The sequence below is a fragment of the Pleurodeles waltl genome, chromosome 4_1, assembly GCF_031143425.1.
Source record: "Pleurodeles waltl isolate 20211129_DDA chromosome 4_1, aPleWal1.hap1.20221129, whole genome shotgun sequence".
Classification (NCBI taxonomy): Eukaryota; Metazoa; Chordata; class Amphibia; order Caudata; family Salamandridae; genus Pleurodeles; species Pleurodeles waltl.
Window position 1 is genome coordinate 242341010 of NC_090442.1, and position 18222 is coordinate 242359231.

Sequence of the window (18222 nt, forward strand, 5' to 3'; positions counted from 1 at the left end):
TATTGTGCTGAGAAGTTTGATACCAAACTTCTCAGTTTTCAGTGTAGCCATTATGGTGCTGTGGAGTTCGTGTTTGACAAACTCCCAGACCATATACTCTTATGGCTACCCTGCACTTACAATGTCTAAGGTTTGGCTTAGACACTGTAGGGGCACAGTGCTCATGCACTGGTGCCCTCACCTATGGTATAGTGCACCCTGCCTTAGGGCTGTAAGGCCTGCTAGACGGGTGACTTATCTATACTTGCATAGGCAGTGAGAGGCTGGCATGGCACCCTGAGGGGAGTGCCATGTCGACTTACTCATTTTGTTCTCACCAGCACACACAAGCTGGCAAGCAGTGTGTCTGTGCTGAGTGAGGGGTCTCCAGGGTGGCATAAGTCATGCTGCAGCCCTTAGAGACCTTCCCTGGCATCAGGGCCCTTGGTACCAGAGGTACCAGTTACAAGGGACTTACCTGGATGCCAGGGTGTGCCAATTGTGGATACAAAAGTACAGGTTAGGGAAAGAACACTGGTGCTGGGGCCTGGTTAGCAGGCCTCAGCACACTTTCAATTCAAAACATAGCATCAGCAAATGCAAAAAGTCAGGGGGTAACCATGCCAAGGAGGCATTTCCTTACAGATGGCATGTGTAGCTGCAGATACACATGCTGTGCATAGACTAGTAAGCAGTTATCTCCCCAAAAGCGGTGGTTCAGCCTGTAGGAGTTGAAGTTGTTTGAAACAAAGTTTGTAATACTGCTTGGCCTACTGTGGCTTGTTGTGCTGTTAACACATCCACGCAGTAGTGTTTGGTAAACGTATGAGGCGTAGACCGTGTGGCTGCCTTACATATTTTAGTCATAGGAATATTTCCTAGAAAGGCCATGGTAGCACCTTTCTTTCTAGTCGAGTGTGCCTTTGGTGTAATAGGCAGTTCTCTTTTTGCTTTGAGATAGCAAGTTTGAATGCATTTAACTATCCATCTAGCAATGCCTTGTTTGGAAATCGGATTTCCTGCATGAGGTTTTTGGAAAGCAACAAATAATTGTTTTGTTTTCCGAATTTGTTTTGTTCTGTCAATGTAGTACATTAACGCTCTTTTGATGTCTAATGTATGTAGTGCTCTTTCAGCTACAGAATCTGGCTGTGGGAAGAAAACTGGTAATTCTACTGTTTGATTCAAGTGGAACGGTGATATGACTTTTGGTAAAAATGTAGGATTTGTCCGTAGAACTACTTTATGCTTGTGTATTTGAATAAATGGTTCTTGTATGGTAAATGCTTGAATTTCACTTACTCTTCTTAGAGATGTGATGGCAATTAGAAATGCAACTTTCCATGTTAAGTATTGCATTTCACAAGAGTGCATGGGCTCAAAAGGTGGACCCATGAGTCGTGTTAAGACAATGTTGAGGTTCCATGAAAGAACTGGTGGTGTTCTTGGTGGTATAATTCTCTTTAGGCCTTCCATAAACGCTTTTATGACTGGTATTTTAAATAATGAAGTTGAGTGCGTGATTTGCAGGTAAGCTGAAATTGCGGTAAGATGCATCTTAATGGAAGAAAAAGCTAGCTTAGATTTTTGCAAATGTAGTAAGTATCTTACGATGTCTTTGGCAGATGCGTGTAAGGGTTGAATTTGATTATTATGGCAGTAATAAATAAATCTTTTCCACTTATTTGCATAGCAATGTCTAGTGGTAGGTTTCCTAGCTTGTTTTAAGACTTCCATACATTCTTGTGTAAGGTCTAAGTGTCCGAACTCTAGGACTTCAGGAGCCAAATTGCTAGATTCAGTGATGCTGGATTTGGGTGTCTGATCTGTTTGTGTTGAGTTGAGTTAACAGATCTTGTCTGTTTGGTAGTTTGACATGAGGCACTACTGAGAGGTCTAGTAGTGTTGTGTACCAAGGTTGCCTTGCCCAAGTTGGCGCTATTAGTATGAGTCTGAGTTTGTTTTGACTCAACTTGTTTATCAGATATGGAAGGAGTGGGAGAGGGAGAAAAGCATATGCAAATATCCCTGGCCAACTCATCCATAACGCATTGCCCTGAGACTGATCTTGTGGGTACCTGGATGCGAAGTTTCGGCATTTTGCGTTTTCCTTTGTTGCAAATAGATCTATTTGTGGTGTTCCCCAACTTTGGAGGTAAGTGTTCAGTATTTGGGGGTGAATCTCCCATTCGTGGATCTGTTGGTGATCCCGAGAGAGATTGTCTGCTAACTGATTCTGAATCACTGGAATAAATTGTGCTATTAGGCGAATGTGGTTGTGAATCACCCAATGCCATATTTTCTGTGCCAGGAGACACAACTGTGTTGAGTGTGTCCCTCCCTGTTTGTTTAGGTAAAACATTGTTGTCATGTTGTCTGTTTTGACAAGAATGTGTTTGTGGCTTATTATGGGTTGAAATGCTTTTAGCGCTAGAAATACTGCCAGTAGTTCTAAGTGATTTATGTGAAACAGTTTTTTGCTGAGTGTCCCATTGTCCCTGGATGCTGTGTTGATTGAGGTGTGCTCCCCACCCTATCATGGAGGCATCTGTCGTTATTACATATTGTGGCACTGGGTCTTGGAAAGGCCGCCCTTGGTTTAAATTTATATTGTTCCACCATTGAAGCGAGGTGTATGCTTGGCGGTCTATCAACACTAGATCTAGAAGTTGACCCTGTGCCTGTGACCATTGTGATGCTAGGCACTGTTGTAAGGGCCGCATGTGTAACCTTGCGTTTGGGACAATGGCTATGCATGAGGACATCATGCCTAGGAGTTTCATCACCATTTTGACTTGTATTCTTTGTTTTGGATTCATGGCCTTTATTACATTGTGAAATGCCTGTACCCTTTGTGGGCTTGGAGTGGCAATCCCTTTTGCTGTGTTGATTGTCGCCCCTAAGTATTGCTGTGTTTGACACGGCTGAAGGTGTGACTTTGTGTAGTTGATTGAGAAACCTAGTTTGTGGAGGGTTTCTATGACATACTTTGTGAGTTGTGAACACCGTTCTAGCATGTTGGTTTTGATTAACCAATCGTCTAGGAACGGGAACACATGTATCTGCTGCCTTCTGATATGTGCAGCTACGACTGCCAGGCATTTTGTAAAAACTCTTGGCGCAGTTGTTATTCCAAATGGCAACACCTTGAATTGGTAATGTACCCCTTGGAATACAAACCTTAAGTACTTTCTGTGTGAAGGATGTATCAGTATATGGAAATAGGCATCCTTTAGGTCTAGTGTTGTCATGTAGTCTTGATGTTTGAGCAGTGGGATTACGTCCTGTAATGTCACCATGTGAAAGTGATCTGATTTGATGTAGGTATTTAATGTTCTGAGATCTAATATAGGTCTTAGAGTTTTGTCCTTTTTGGCTATGAGAAAGTACAGAGAGTAAACTCCTGTTCCTTTCTGTTGAATTGGTACTAATTCTATTGCTCCTTTTTGTAGTAACGCTTGGACCTCTAGTCCTAGAAGATCCATGTGTTCTTTTGACATATTGTGTGTTTTCGGTGGGACGTTTGGAGGGAATTTGAGAAATTCTATGCAATAACCATGCTGGATAATTGCTAGGACCCAAGTGTCTGTTGTTATTTCCTCCCAATGTTTGTAAAACTTGGTTAGTCTCCCCCCCCACAGGTGTTATGTGTTGGGGATTTGTGACGTGGAAGTCACTGCTTGTTTTGAGGAGTTTGGGGGCTTTGGAACTTCCCTCTATTTTTTGGGGAATTGTCCCCCTCTATATTGCCCCCGAAAACTTCCCCGCTGATATTGGCTTTGATAAGTGGGCCTTGCTTGTGAGGTTGTGGCTTCTATGGGTTGACCTCGAAACCCCCCCTCTAAATTGTGTCTTGCGAAATGTGCCTCTGCTCTTTGGGGAGTAGAGTGCGCCCATGGCTTTTGCCGTATCAGTGTCTTTTTTAAGTTTTTCAATAGCAGTCTCCACCTCCGGCCCAAACAACTGCTGTTAATTAAAAGGCATATTCAGCACGGCTTGTTGTATTTCCGGCTTGAATCCTGACGTACACAACCATGCGTGTTTCCTTATTGTTACTGCAGTATTTACAGTCCTTGCAGCTGTATCTGCTGCATCCATTGCTGACCGTGTCTGATTATTTGAGATACTTAGTCCTTCCTCCACCACTTGTTGTGCCCTTTTCTGGAACTCTTTGGGTAAGTGTTCTATGAAATGCTGCATTTCGTCCCAATGAGCTCTATCATATCTTGCCAGAAGTGCTTGTGAGTTGGCAATGCGCCATTGGTTTGCTGCTTGTGCTGCAACCCTTTTCCCCGCAGCGTCGAATTTGCGACTCTCCTTGTCTGGAGGTGAAGCGTCTCCCGAGGTGTGAGAGTTTGCTCTCTTGCGAGCTGCCCCAACAACCACAGAGTCTGGTGTTAACTGCTGCGTAATATAAACAGGGTCCGTTGGCGGTGGCTTGTACTTTTTCTCCACTCTTGGAGTTATTGCCCTGCCTTTAACAGGATCCTGAAATACTTGTTTGGAGTGTTTTAGCATTCCAGGGAGCATAGGTAAGCTTTGGTATTGGCTATGAGTGGAGGATAGTGTATTAAACAAAAAGTCATCCTCAATCGGTTCTGCATGCAAGGTGACGTTATGAAAAGCAGCTGCCCTTGAGACCACCTGCGTGTAGGATGTACTGTCTTCAGGTGGCGACGGTCTCGCAGGGTAACAGTCTGGGCGGTTATCTGATACAGGGGCATCATAAAGGTCCCATGCGTCGGGATCATCTTGACTCATTGCAGTATGAGTCGGGGATTACATCAATGGTGGAGTGGCTACCGGTGATGTGTGCATTGATGGTGGTGGAGATGGTGGCGGAGTTGTTTGTTTTGCCACCTTTGCCTGTGGCTGTTTGTCCTTTTCTTGAAAGGCAAGCCTTCTTTTCATTTTAATTGGGGGAAGAGTGCTTATCTTCCCTGTGTCCTTTTGAATGTGGAGCCTCCTCTGAGTGTAGTCTGGCTCCATTGATTCAAGTTCTTGTCCGAACTTATGTCCTTGCATTTGGGAGGACAACACCTGTTCCTCTGTGTAGGAACCTGTTTTCGGTTCCGAGGCTGGGTGTTTCAGAATCGAAACCTTTTCGTCGCCTTTTTGGGCTCCGACGAAACCTTCTTTATTTTCGGTGTCGTAGTGTCTCGGTGCCGACCCATTTCGGTGCCACTGTCTCGGTGCCGAACTTGCTCGGAGCCGCTGTCTCGGGCCCAAGATTGCTGTGTGCCGGTATCTCGACCGGAGTCGGATGACTTCGACACAAGCATGCCCTTTTTCGGTGCCGATGATCGGTCACCTATTTTTCGGGTTAAGCCATGGCCTGTTGGCGGTGGCATCCCCTGGGCCTTTGTGGTCTTCTCGTGAGTTTTATGTTTCTACGTCTTACTCACGGTTTTCATTGTTTCTTCGGGCTCAAGCTCGTCTGAGTCCGACTCCTGAATGGAGAAGGTTTCTTCTTCCTCCTCGAAACGCCCTTGTCCTGTCGGCGCCGACGCCATCTGCAGTCCTCTCGCTCTTCGGTCTCTTAATGTCTTCCTCGACCGAAACGCTAGACAGGCTTCACAAGTATCTTCCTTGTGCTCTGGAGACAAACACAGGTTACAGACCAGATGCTGATCTGTATACGGATACTTGTTGTGACATTTTGGGCAGAATCGGAATGGGGTCCGTTCCATCAGCCTTGAAGAGACACGTGGCCGGGCCGACCAGGCCCCGACGGGGGATCGAAAAAAACCCCAAAGGGCCACCAAAGCTCTTCTAAAGTCGGTGTCGATCTGTTGTAACTAACCCGATACCGAACGCAAACAATACCGATGATTTTTCTGAGATTCTAACTAACTTTCCAACCCGAAACATGGAGCGAAAAGGAACACGTCCGAACCCGATGGCGGAAAAAAACCAATCTAAGATGGAGTCGACGCCCATGCGCAATGGAGCCGAAAGGGGAGGAGTCCCTCGATCTCGTGACTCAAAAAGACTTCTTTGAAGAAAAACAACTTGTAACACTCCGAGCCCAACACTAGATGGCGGGATGTGCACAGCATGTGTATCTGCAGCTACACATGCCATCGAACATATATATATATATATACATATATATATATATATGCGCTATCTCGCGCATTGCTGTCAACGGGACTTGGTTGTAGGAAGACATCGCTCACCCAGTGTGGGGTGTCCAAGGGACACAGACTGTGTGCAGAGGGTGGACTCTCCGGTGGGAGTGTGACTGGAGGCCCCTAAAGTTCGCTGGGACCCAAGGCTGCGGCAGAGGGAGCAGACAAAGTGACTACGATCTCTCTGAAACATCTAAATGCCCAACTAATATGTGCAATAAAATGGCTTGTGCTGAATGACCTTCCCCCACCCACTTGCCTCCATAGAAGACTATGTTGGTTCGGCAGTCTGTTAATTCAAGTTGCAATAGGCCTGCTTACCACAACTGCTTCGCCCTGGGTGGTATTACAAATATTATACTGCAAGCTTCCTATCCTGTTTTTTGAAGCTCTCTGGCGCAACTGATACTGGTGTAAACGCTTTCAATTTTCCAAAACGGGAACCGAAAATACCTAGGATATTCCTTACTGCAAATTTATATTGGTAGGGTGTACTGCTTGTTCCATTAGGACTGACATGGCTTACAAAACAAGACTCACAGGTTGTGCTTTGAATGGTAAAGATTACCAGAGGTCTGGTAGGTTATTCAGGGCTGAAGCACAATTGTGGGCTTGTGTACTGTCGCCAAAGAAGGTTGCATGGGGGTGAGGTAGACACCTACTGGGAATTCATGTTGGCAAATTATCCTGCCTATTTTCATTTTTTCTAAATCTATACTGCTCTGTGTGTCCACTCTAATAGGTTAACTCTAGTGGCTCATTACACTATGGCTCCCCTTAGAAGCCGGATTTAACTTTTGCAGGATGAAGAGAAACTTACTGCACAGACTCACAACTGTTCCTTTGTTAGTATAGTGTTTTTTTAAGGACTTGAGGGCACCAGGGTGCAATGGTCTTTCCTCTATAAAGATCTGGCCCCATGGCATATTCTTTTTCATCGCCATCTGCTTTGAGTGGGGTTTAGGCATCAGGGAGAGGCTGTAGCACAGGTTGCACTGTCAGGTCAATTCTCACATGTCTGTCTTGTCCAACATCCCAAACCACGTCTAGTTTCACTGCTGCACAACAGGAGTAAATACAAAAAACATCCTGTTGCCAATTTTACAAAACACATTTGCATTTGTCTCATTGGACCCTTCACTTTGGGCATTAACATACGATGTGAGGGAACAAAACGTCATGGGAAGTCAATGTCATAGCCAAGTTGTTCACAACCTACAGCTTGTACTTGGTGAAGAGCGCAAATAGACACCTGCTTTTGATTAATGGAAGGTGCGTCCTCCACCGTAGCAAATTCCCCCTCTCTCCAGAGTAGCAAATACATTCCTCATGGATACCTCTAACTGCAGATACCTTATCTTCAAGATATTCCAAAGGAGCCAGAGAGGATTCAGAAATTAGCAGTTCTCTCAATGCACTGCTAGGTGGTGCCTTGTGGCTCCTCATTGGCTTCATTCTACCCCAGAAGTGACAGAACAGAGCCACATATAAGTGCCATTCCTCACTGCCCTCCCACCTCCCCGTTCTGTTGTGGAGCTTCTTTTCAACATCTAAAAAGGTCTTGAGTTAAGAGACCTGCACACTGGTAGCTTCAAATCTTTTGTATTCTGCATCCAAGGAAGCGGAAAGACTCAAGCAAAAAAACAAAATCTGGTGCACAGGGGTGGAGTTTATATGTGGCTCCGCTCCATCACTTCTGGCACAGAACAAAGTGAACACAGAGTCACACAGCGCCACCTAGCAGTGAGCAGGGACACTGTTATAAAAGGTTTTCAGATCCGGGTTGGAGCCTGGTGAATATTCAAAAGATGAGGGATTTCCATTAGACGGAGTATCCAGAAGGATAGATAAGAGATCAAGAGAGAAATAAATATTGAGGAATTGTGCTTCTCTTTTCTCCAAAGAGGATAATAAGCACTAAACTGCCCCACCCATGAGTAAGATCCAACAATACTGAAATGAAAATGTAAACTTTTCTCTCTGTCTCTCTCTCTGGAAAAGTCTTTAGAGGAGAAGCCAGATATGATGGGGAGCCCCTTCGCCATAACCCTCGGACCTCTCTGGTGCCCACTTTTGTCGCCTCCAGTAGTTCTCTTGTAACTCATGGAGGTGAATCCTCTCTCTGCCCTTGAGGGTCATCCCTGACACCTGGCAGTGGGGAAGATGGGAATCAGGCAAAAATACCACATAGAAGTAGTGAGGGTCATTTTGCCTGTACTTCCTACTACCGGAACAACAATTCATGAAGGGAGATGGCATTTCTTAGTGAACAGAAAAATACCTTCTGTCGGCAAACTAAATACTTGTGACACTAAACATGGCTGAGAAGAGCTTAAAGGGACGGTTTGGAAAGACTTCTCCACAAAAAAGCCTGAACTCAATGCTTCAAGATCCTGTTGCCAAGAACTATAAGAAAAACCTGGAGCAAATGTCACTGACATGGAATGATAGGATACCAGTGTGTTGTTTCTTAAAGAAATAGTGTCAGTTTTCCCTCCTCTTCAGGCTGCAGCCTATCTAGTTAAAGGGCCATCATATCACTTTTCAGTAATGGTTTGCAAAACAGATCTTGACATTTTTTCTCTGGTGGCTAGTCTATATTAAAATTGGCTACCCTTTTTTTAAAGACATAAATTAAATTGGCCAACGGTCCGCCAAATTTGCTTTAAAAATTGGCTTTTCTAAAAGGAAAATATATATTTTATTTTTGTATAGTGCTCCAAGATCTTGCGTGTGGGCGGAGCAATTCAGTGTTTATGATTTCAATTGAGATTCCCCTGAAGAACAATTAAGATTAAAGGTAAGCAACTTTTTCTTCTGGTCCACTCACTCGAGGTTTCTCACTTGAATTACTCGGCGATCCTACACATTCTTTTGTAGTAAAGCCATCAGCTGGATCTCCATCGCTCCGACACATCCAACGAATGTCCTACCTCCACTCCTAGGCCATTGCCAACTTAACACAGTCAGAGGGACAAGATTGGCGAGAGCGGCGATGGTCCATGTTCAAGCACTCTTGATACAAACTAATAATGGTGTCAAAATCCTGATCCTCATCCACTCTACGTTTTCAGTCCAATTACCACACATCACAACTGACTGAGGAGTTAACATTCCAAAAACAGCAGTTCACTTTATTTTCTAATAACATCTTCCAAATCTCCAGATCCATGCAAGGCAAGCACAAGACGTTATCAAACAATAAAGGGTTTTGCAGGGGCAATATAGTCACATGATTATGTCCGTAAAGATTCAGTATAAAGTACAGGTTAAGATCTCAAGTTGCATAATTTCCATGCTCTGATTTCTTTTTTCTCAGGAGAGCAGTAAGGTAAGCCATGGCTCTATATACGCTTTTATGGAATATAACAGTTAACTATAACTCTTCAGTTAGGTTCTCCATGTCAGGACTGGCAATTGAGGGATTATGAACATTTTCATAGGCAACACACAATAGTTAATCCTATAATAATTTCCAAGATCTCAATGGAATTCAAAGATCAATTCGGAGGCAAATGTCCCACGCTTACCTTAGTGCCTACTTAAAGTCTTTCCAATACATACTCCAATCTCTTAGAATTCAGGGTCTACATAAAATCTACATGGAATCTGCTAAAATAGATAAATGTAACCCTTTTACAGACATGCTGTTTGCACACCTCAGTGACCGAGATTTAAAACAAAAACAATTAAACTGAATAAGGTGGAGAGATTTTCATTTTTATAAACACATATTTGTGCAATATTTTGGTGCATTTATCAAACTAACAAACATAAATCCTGGAATACAAACAACGGAAATGTCCTGGATACAGGCAGTTTGGCAATACCAAATAAGTCTGGGTTTTCCTAGGGACGGTAGTCAGGATACTCAATTATGTTCCATCAGTGCAAATCACTAAACTGGGGCAGAATCACTGTTTGTGGCACACTGTTCATTTGATGATAGTTATCAAACATAGGAGCACATAGCATGTAGAAAATCTGTATATTTTCTAATTCTGCACAACTGAAAGAATCTACTGATGCATGTCAGACCTCCCGCACCCTGACTGGCTGGTCAGAGGACTGCACTCAACATGACATTTATCAGATTTTTAGCACTTGTTTTTTTTTTTTTTTTTTTTAACAGGATTATTCCCTTTGGTCTCCAGGAACATATCCCTGCGAAGGCTTGACCCCAACCTGTGCTCCTCTGGAACTCCTTAGCATGGTGGAGAGAAAAGCACTGAGAAGGGTGCTATGAGTGTCTGTATCCAGAAATGGCCATTTGGATTTGTGATTAGGCTAAGAAGAAAAAACAGGCATTTGCAAATGCCACAAGTCTCACATTTGCTTGAGTTAGAGCTATTCGTGTGGTAAACTCCTAACCGGACTTTTCTTGCCACATAAATTGAAAATTAAAAGTATAACCGTTTCACATAAGCGAGCCGATTCACTGCGCCACAGTCGCCATGAGCATCAGCGTGAAGAGACACACAAAAGGAAAAAGAAGTTCGCTCGCAGTCAAACTTATCGGCAAAAGTGCAATTAGCTGTGTAACAGGGACGATAGCCAAGGGGGTAACAAAACCTTCCCAAGGAGGGACAAACATAAGCCATTTACCAATGTCAAAGCGCTTGCGTGCTGCTATGCTCAACCTAATAGGCATTTGGCTCCTTGTGGTGTAGTGACACAGCTACTTCCCCTCTCATTGGTTCTGCCAAAAATGAAGTCAAAAGTGTAGATTGGAAGCTAGTGGGAATCGTCTTTGTCACTACCTTTCCATTCTGATACACACCTCCCGGAAGGGAGTGCTGGGCTGCTCCTCCCACCCTCTCTAATTAGCAATCAGTAGGTACAATCAGATTCTGATCCAACCGGATGTCGAAGTTGCATTCATGTGTTGGTATATTTTATACGTATGAATTGGGCATACATAGTAGTAGTAGCTAGGACAAGGTCCGGGATTATGGACCGACTATCAAAATTTTTCTTCTGGGTCTCACCCATGCAAAAGTTAAAACTATGTGGAGAAAACTTCTCTCAATATCGTTCGTTTAGTATAAACACCTGGTTGCCACACAGTGGATATACAGAAGTAAACCCCGGCATGCTGGTGTTTCAAATCTTGTAAAGAGATGGGTTGCTGTGGAAAGGGCAACACTGTCCAATCGTGCTAATGGGGGGCCTTAAACCTGTGTATCATGTATAGAGAAGGGCCCTTTAACTTGTCTAACATTGTTCTGGAACTTCAAACTTTGATATGTTTAGGGATTTCATTCAATTCATGATAGGGAAACTATTTAAGATTTTCTCAATGGTTATGAGCCCAGGTCCCTGCTGCTGCTGCTGGTGGGCGATTTGGGCTTGGACTGCATAGATCCGTTATGTTATTTTTATTTGCAAGCACATCTATGTGGAGCTTCTTGGTACCAACTAAGAACAAGCATTTGCAATGCAACGGGTCTTGCGTTTGCTCGTGTTAGAGCTAACAGCGTTGTAAACTCCAAACCGGACTTTTCACTCGTAATGAAACCAATCGGCAAAAGTGCAATTATGTACGTAACCGGAAAAGGTGCAATTAACTGTGTAACAAGGTCAATATTATACAAAGCGCTCGACTTCTGCCAAGCGAGATCGTGCAGCGAAAATAGAGAAAAAGTAGTCCACGAACCGGACGGAAAACAGCAACCTTCGTATGTTTTCTGTACTTGGTCGATGCGCTCAAGGAGTGCTAACCACCGGAAAAGGCATGACCTATGCGTGCCTTCCACTAATGAAATCAAGCAGATTCTAACAGGCAAGCCCACGAACCAATGAAAGACACTGACGTGACGTGGACGGGGCTCTGAGCCCTTTTTAATTCCTAAAGCGTCTCACTAGCGAAAGGCATGAGCAAGCACATGCGACGCAGGCTCGACCCTAAAAAGGAGGAGGAAAACGTGAACTGACCACTAAATAGTCACTTTATAGCAGGTTTCTTAAGTGGTAGGTAGACAGTTTGACTTTGGCAAATTAAAATGGAAAAATATACATTTCCAAGATGTTCTGACAGCACTTCTGAGTGAAAGAATCTGAGTCAAATGTCCTTCATTCCCCCATGCCAATATTAAACCACGTTGCTAAAGCCTTATAGCCAAGTAGACAAATAGATTCTGTAGCTATGCACATTACCTCCGAAATTCCCAAAAGCCAGCCAACTGTCCAACTGGTTGAAATTCTCTCTTTAATTTCAGCAAAATACATCTCCACTATGGGTTCATAAAATATTTTTACAAAAAATAAAAAATAAATTCATGGTCATGAAAGGCATCTCACTGTAAAGGACACCCTAGCACAAAGATTTGCAAACTTTCCAAATACTAGGTGAAGTAAACCGAATGCACACCAGGGGACGTATTATACATTGTGCCCGATGACACAACGAGTGTGTGTGCCAGCTTTGTGCACCCCCAGGGCACAATGTTATTACAGAAGGCTGCAGATGCTTGTGCATCCCCTTCTGTAATACTGATAGTGCTGGCACACATGTAGCTCCAATGCTGTCACAAGAGGGTGTTTCCTCATTTGCATGACGGTCTGGCCCAATGTAAATGAGGTAATCACTTTGCCTCTGCGCCTGCACCATATTATGGATGCGAGCACAGAGGCAAACATGCCATTACGAGGTGCACTGAAAGTGCGCCACAAAAAAGGTCATGCACTTTCAGTACGCCTCCTGAAGGCAGCCCTCTGGAGTGGTCGCCCAGACATCCCCCTGTAGGTGGGACAGTCACTCACTGCACATACCTGCAAGGGTATGTCTCTCCTCTCTTCAAAGTCCAGGTGGCATGCTACCTGCGCAGAGAAACAGAGGGGCTTGGAAACAGTCGCTCCGTATTTCACTTGAATGTGGTACCCCAAGAGCAGCTGTGAATTTGCGGCTGCCTGGGGGGGCAGCACACTCTTTCTAATAGAGAGCATTGTCCCTGTTTGCGCCTGGCGCACCTTTTGAAAGGTGCACTTTGGTGCAAAAAGGAAAGGTGTGCCATATGCATAATACGGCCCGGTTCCCCTTTTAAGGAATATAACTTTCAAGTTGAAGTCTTTTTAATCTCCATTAAAATCTACATTCATTGCTGACGAAATCAAATACTTGAATTCGGGGACTTGCGGGGTCACACTGTGCATGGGTACCCAAATCCATCACACTCAAAAGACTCTGAATATTCTGTCAGAAAAACCTGCACTGTACCAACCTTCCGCACCTATTTGTGCTGGAATAGACTACATTATGCGTTTTGTAACTGGATGTACCTTACCAGCACAAACTCCCTTTTAGGGATGATGAATTCCAGCTTTTGTATTAACACAAATATATGTGTGGATTGAAAACATGCTTCTGCCAATACTACTCTTAGAAGGAAGCATACAAATAAAGAAAGGTAAAGACATCATTTTTGCAACTGCCAGCAAGATCCCTGTATTTTCATGTAGCAGACCATGGTTCAAATGCTAGGTTAATGCAACGCATATCTGTAATGTAGTTGGTAACTGTATAACAAATTAACAAGCTTTTTAATGGCATGTGTTTAGTTCCTTTTTACACATTTTTTAAGTTACTAATTCTCGGTTAAATCTCCAATACTGAAGCATCCAAATTTGTGCTGTCTCAAAGGGAGAGCCATGGTTTGTACCTTTCATAGGATCCTATTTCAGAGCTTTGCAAGGACACATAAGCGAGGGATGCTTGTGGAGACCCTAGAATTGACACGTACTGCACAAACACCCTGCCATCAATGCCCATTCTATTTAAGTGTGCATAAGAGACCCAGAATAGGGAAATGAATGGAAAAATAAAAAACCAATGAGGTTCCTTGGGAAGGTGGGAAGATGTTTTTTGGTTTTTTTTGTGTAGTGTGACGTATCTCTGCTAACGGAAGTAACTCAAGAAGGCTGAGAGAGAACAGGGCACAGTGGAAAAGCAGAGAAAGCACAGCGTGGTTGTGGGGGGCAGCAAAAGTGCAGCAGCGGTGGTGGTGGGAGGGGGCCAGTCATAGCAGCACAGGGGTAAGCAGTGAACACTCAGCAGATAGAGAAGCAGCAAGAAAACAGCAGAGGAGAGCAGAGACAATGTAGAAAAGGGGGAGCAGTGAGAGCGCAGCAGAGAAAGGGGCAGCAGGAACACTCCGAAGGGGGCGGTAGTAACAGGAGAGACTGGTTTTGCTGAACAGGATGGTCTCTCTTATCCCCATTTAGTTTGGGGCAGTTATCCCTCATCTATGTGTTCATGTTGTTTAGACAGTCCAAGAACTTTAGTCTAGTTGTTTAAAAATTGTCTGCAATTGAAATTGTCATTTGGGTATTGTCCACATAAGATGCAATTTCGAAAGCCTTCTCTTCTGAAAATTCCAGCCAGGAGACTCATATAAATATTAAATAAAGTTGGACTGAGGGATGAATCCTGGGGTACACCACAAGAGACAGAGTTGGAATCCAGTAGGGGAAAAATACTGACTGAGATCTGTTTGGGAGGAAATACTGAAACCATCTTAGAGCCTTTTGCACTCACAGTAGCAACTCATGAAGTCCCTTGGATCATAATATCGTAGGAAATAGTGTAAAATGCTGCAGATATGGTTGTAGCAGAAACTGCCTGAAAGTAACACAAAGCAGTATTTTGCATTACTTTGCATTAAGGGGACATTCCATTGTTAATACATCAGCATCCCCATGCAATTAGCCACAGTTTTGACACAAAGCCCTAGTACTAATTATATTAGACAGAACTTCCCAAAACAACAATATCTCTTTGTAGCAGGTGATATAAAAAAAAATGTAAAACAAAAAAAGGGGGGAGGGGGGAGTATTTCTCCAAACCTTCTGACTTTCCCTGTGTGCTGCACTGTACAGCATACATCCAAAGTTGGAACACGTTTAAATTTGTCTAGGTTAGTATTTTTTACTGGAAGAAAATACCCTTCAAGTACATAACCTATGCTAGATATGACGCAGACTCCTTTGCACTATGGTTCGAAGGTGTGTGCAAGGGGTTAGGCAGCCTGATTGTGTGCCTGATTGTGGGAGAGAGCAGGACAGTGCCTTATCTTAGTAGATATGGAGCTATCTTCTTTCCCTCTCACTCAATGCAGCGCAGCAAATTTGGTTGTTGCACTGCGGTATGAGAGTTTTTAGCAAATCTACCCCTTAGAAGACTTACTCTATAGGAAATAGTAGGGCTACCTGCATTGCTACACAGAAAATCATTTGGGCATTTACTTAAACAGACCTCTAGAATTTTGTCACATAACACAAACACAAGTTCATATTTTTTGTTGTGGTTGAATGATGCACAGCATTTGAATCCAGAAAAGATTCACATTGCAAAAATATGTTTCACAAACCACAGATGAAGGTAAATCAGGCTTCTTTCGATTGATCAATTATCCTAGCTATAGTGGTCGGTAAACACTACCTAAATATTAATTGCATTTAAAAGTAACAAATCAGCTTTAAAAGACTAATATACCCAGCTGTTCCCAAGGACACAGGTATTACCTTACCTTTTTACGTTTGTGAGTGCAGCATGCCACTGCAGGGCAAAGGTTTAACATTTATTCTGTGTCAGTGGACATATTGCTACAGCAAAACGAGTTTGTGGGAAGATGTCTCCCTAAAAATACTAATTTAGAAGACGAACCCCATGTACAGTACTTTTGAAGAACAAAATAATGTTAGGACGCATTTACTACTTCAGGTCTGATTACAAGTCAAGCAGAATAAAATTAAGCATGCTTCCAGGCATTAATTTTACTCCGCTGTATGATTAGCTGGTAGAATTTTCCAGACATGGGCATGTAAGACCCTGAATCAATTATTGCCACCGTTTATGTCTTATTTTTCCCCCAACAAGGATCCAACCAAAAAAAAAAAAAAGTCTCCCTCTCTTACTCCTTCCAACCCCCCTCTTCCCCACCACACTCACTGATCCCACCCATAAATTTACCACCTACTCAGTGCAGGTGGTAATTTGATGCAGTAATAAAAAATAAAAAAAATAAAAAAAATCAACAAAAAAAAATCACAGTACTGGGGATTGTACCGCACAGGAACAGTATGTTTCCTTTAGATTTTATTGAGTGGTATAATTGCTCCACTACCATGAAACTGGTCATTAGGACCGCAGAAGGAGGGTAAAGTAAAAAGACCATACGAACATGTAGCTTTGTTTCACATTAAATTCCCGTGCACCACTGTAGGTTAAAAGCTTGCATATCTTCCCATCCACCACAGATAACCTACCCTCTGGCTCCTTCTGGAATGGCATTTACTTTCCGGCACATATCCAACACCCGTGTTCCTGGTTCAAACAAGAACTCTGCAAATGGTGCTTCTGTAAAAAGTTCTTGGAGTTCCTTATCAGACATCACTTCTAGTGCATCTATACTGCTGTGGTAAAGGGCGTTGGTACACCTAGAAAACAAAATAGTGACATAACTCGGAATTAAGGTGACGGAAAAAGCAGAATACATCAATAATGACAAAAGAACATGAACTAAGAGATGGATGTTTCTTGGAGACCGACATGGGCCACTGAAAGCCTCAATTATTTATTTTGGGGGTGTTAAGGGAAGCATGATTAATTAGCTACAATTTGAAAAACTACTCAATACGACCTACGTGATGGATTCCGAGTTTACATGATCTATGGATTAGACCAAAGATTTTAACAGGGGGTGAGGGGCCTCACATATTAGTAATGTGTAAAAAAAAAAGTAATGGCTCTTCGAACGCTAGCAGCAACCCCCCCCCCCGCGCCTCGAAACCCTGACGGGTACATAGTGCGCTTTATAAATTATCTGATTGATTGTTGATTGATTAAATGCCCCAAATTACAGCCAGTACCCAACTGTTATCAGATGACTTCCTACTGAGTAAGACATTATAGATATTACCTTTTATAGTGTAATTCTAATAAATAGCTTTGTTTTTTAGAGCAAAGTTTACCTTCTATTTTCTTCTGAAAAAGGCTAAAAAGATAAATGTCACCTGAAGGTTCGAATGATTACTACCTCACAAGATAAAGGATTACATTAAAAAATCCAGACTGACTGAACTGCCCAAGACATCAATTTTGATCTCGGCTTTCTACAACTAGTAAATACTTTGTTACATTGATTACAGCATATGTTCCCATTTTTAACTTAAGCTTTTGAACGTCTTCAGAGTTATTTTATGCATACTCTATTACCATTAATAGTACTAGCTAATCAAGAATAGAAATCAATAAATACAATCCGAAATCTATTACTTCATAACAGCCGCTCCAGTCATCTGCCCAATGGTAAGGGAGCTTACCTCTTAGCAGCTTCGAGTCCTTCTCTACCATGAACCAGCTTGGTCACTTCCGCGGCCAGCCGTTTATGAGGGATGCGCTTTTCTGGTTCTTCAGCATGCAGGTCCATAATGTGCTTGATCTCCGGAAGAGGAAGAAACGTGAACAGTTTCAGAAACCTTTAGGAGGAAGATAACTTTATACGTCAAAAACTGTAATATTTGTCTTTAAAAAACAAAGTGCACAGAGCTGGTTAGGTATGCTTCTTGTTGAGGCACTAGTCAATACGGTAACCTGGAAATGAGATTGGTGCGAAAAATCCAAAAAGAACAGCGTTTATTCTTTTTTTATGGCTAAGACACAAAAATTCAACAAACAATGTTCTTCATGTTACAATTATCCTAAACAGGTTCCTCCTCTGAGCAAACCTGTTCTGCTTTTGTCAGCAGCTTAGCAGGGGTTTGTCACGCCACAGGTCAGATCAAACATTTTAATGTATGGGTTTGCATTAGGACTTTTGCTTATGCATATAAACTACCCTTGAACATAGAAAACAAACGTGCATACGGTAGATTGTGGACTTTCCTCTATAACTTATTGTCGCCATTACTAGGTCGGGGCCCACTGCACACAGGTCAGTGTGTAGGCAGTTTTTTTTACTGCTTTCGGGCCTGTTTTGCGATTGTCTGGGCTGCTTTTTACTACTGATTTCCCTGATATTAATAAAAACAATGGCTGCAGCAACCTCAAATCCATGCAGTCTTCCATACCCTGTAGAACCACTTGGTGTATCTTTACAAGTTCAAAACTGCCCCC

The 18222-nt window shown here is 42.9% G+C and overlaps 1 protein-coding gene across 1 annotated transcript in view; it reads right to left on the reverse strand.

Moving 5' to 3' along the window:
* Positions 1–18222, reverse strand: part of YARS2 (tyrosyl-tRNA synthetase 2) — a 95526-nt gene that overhangs the window by 34965 nt on the left and 42339 nt on the right. The window contains exons 3-4 of the mRNA XM_069228234.1: positions 17430–17585; positions 16374–16544 (exon numbers count right to left, since the gene is read on the reverse strand). Of these exons, the coding sequence (XP_069084335.1) occupies positions 16374–16544; positions 17430–17585 (327 nt within the window). The remainder of the gene's footprint in view (positions 1–16373; positions 16545–17429; positions 17586–18222) is intronic.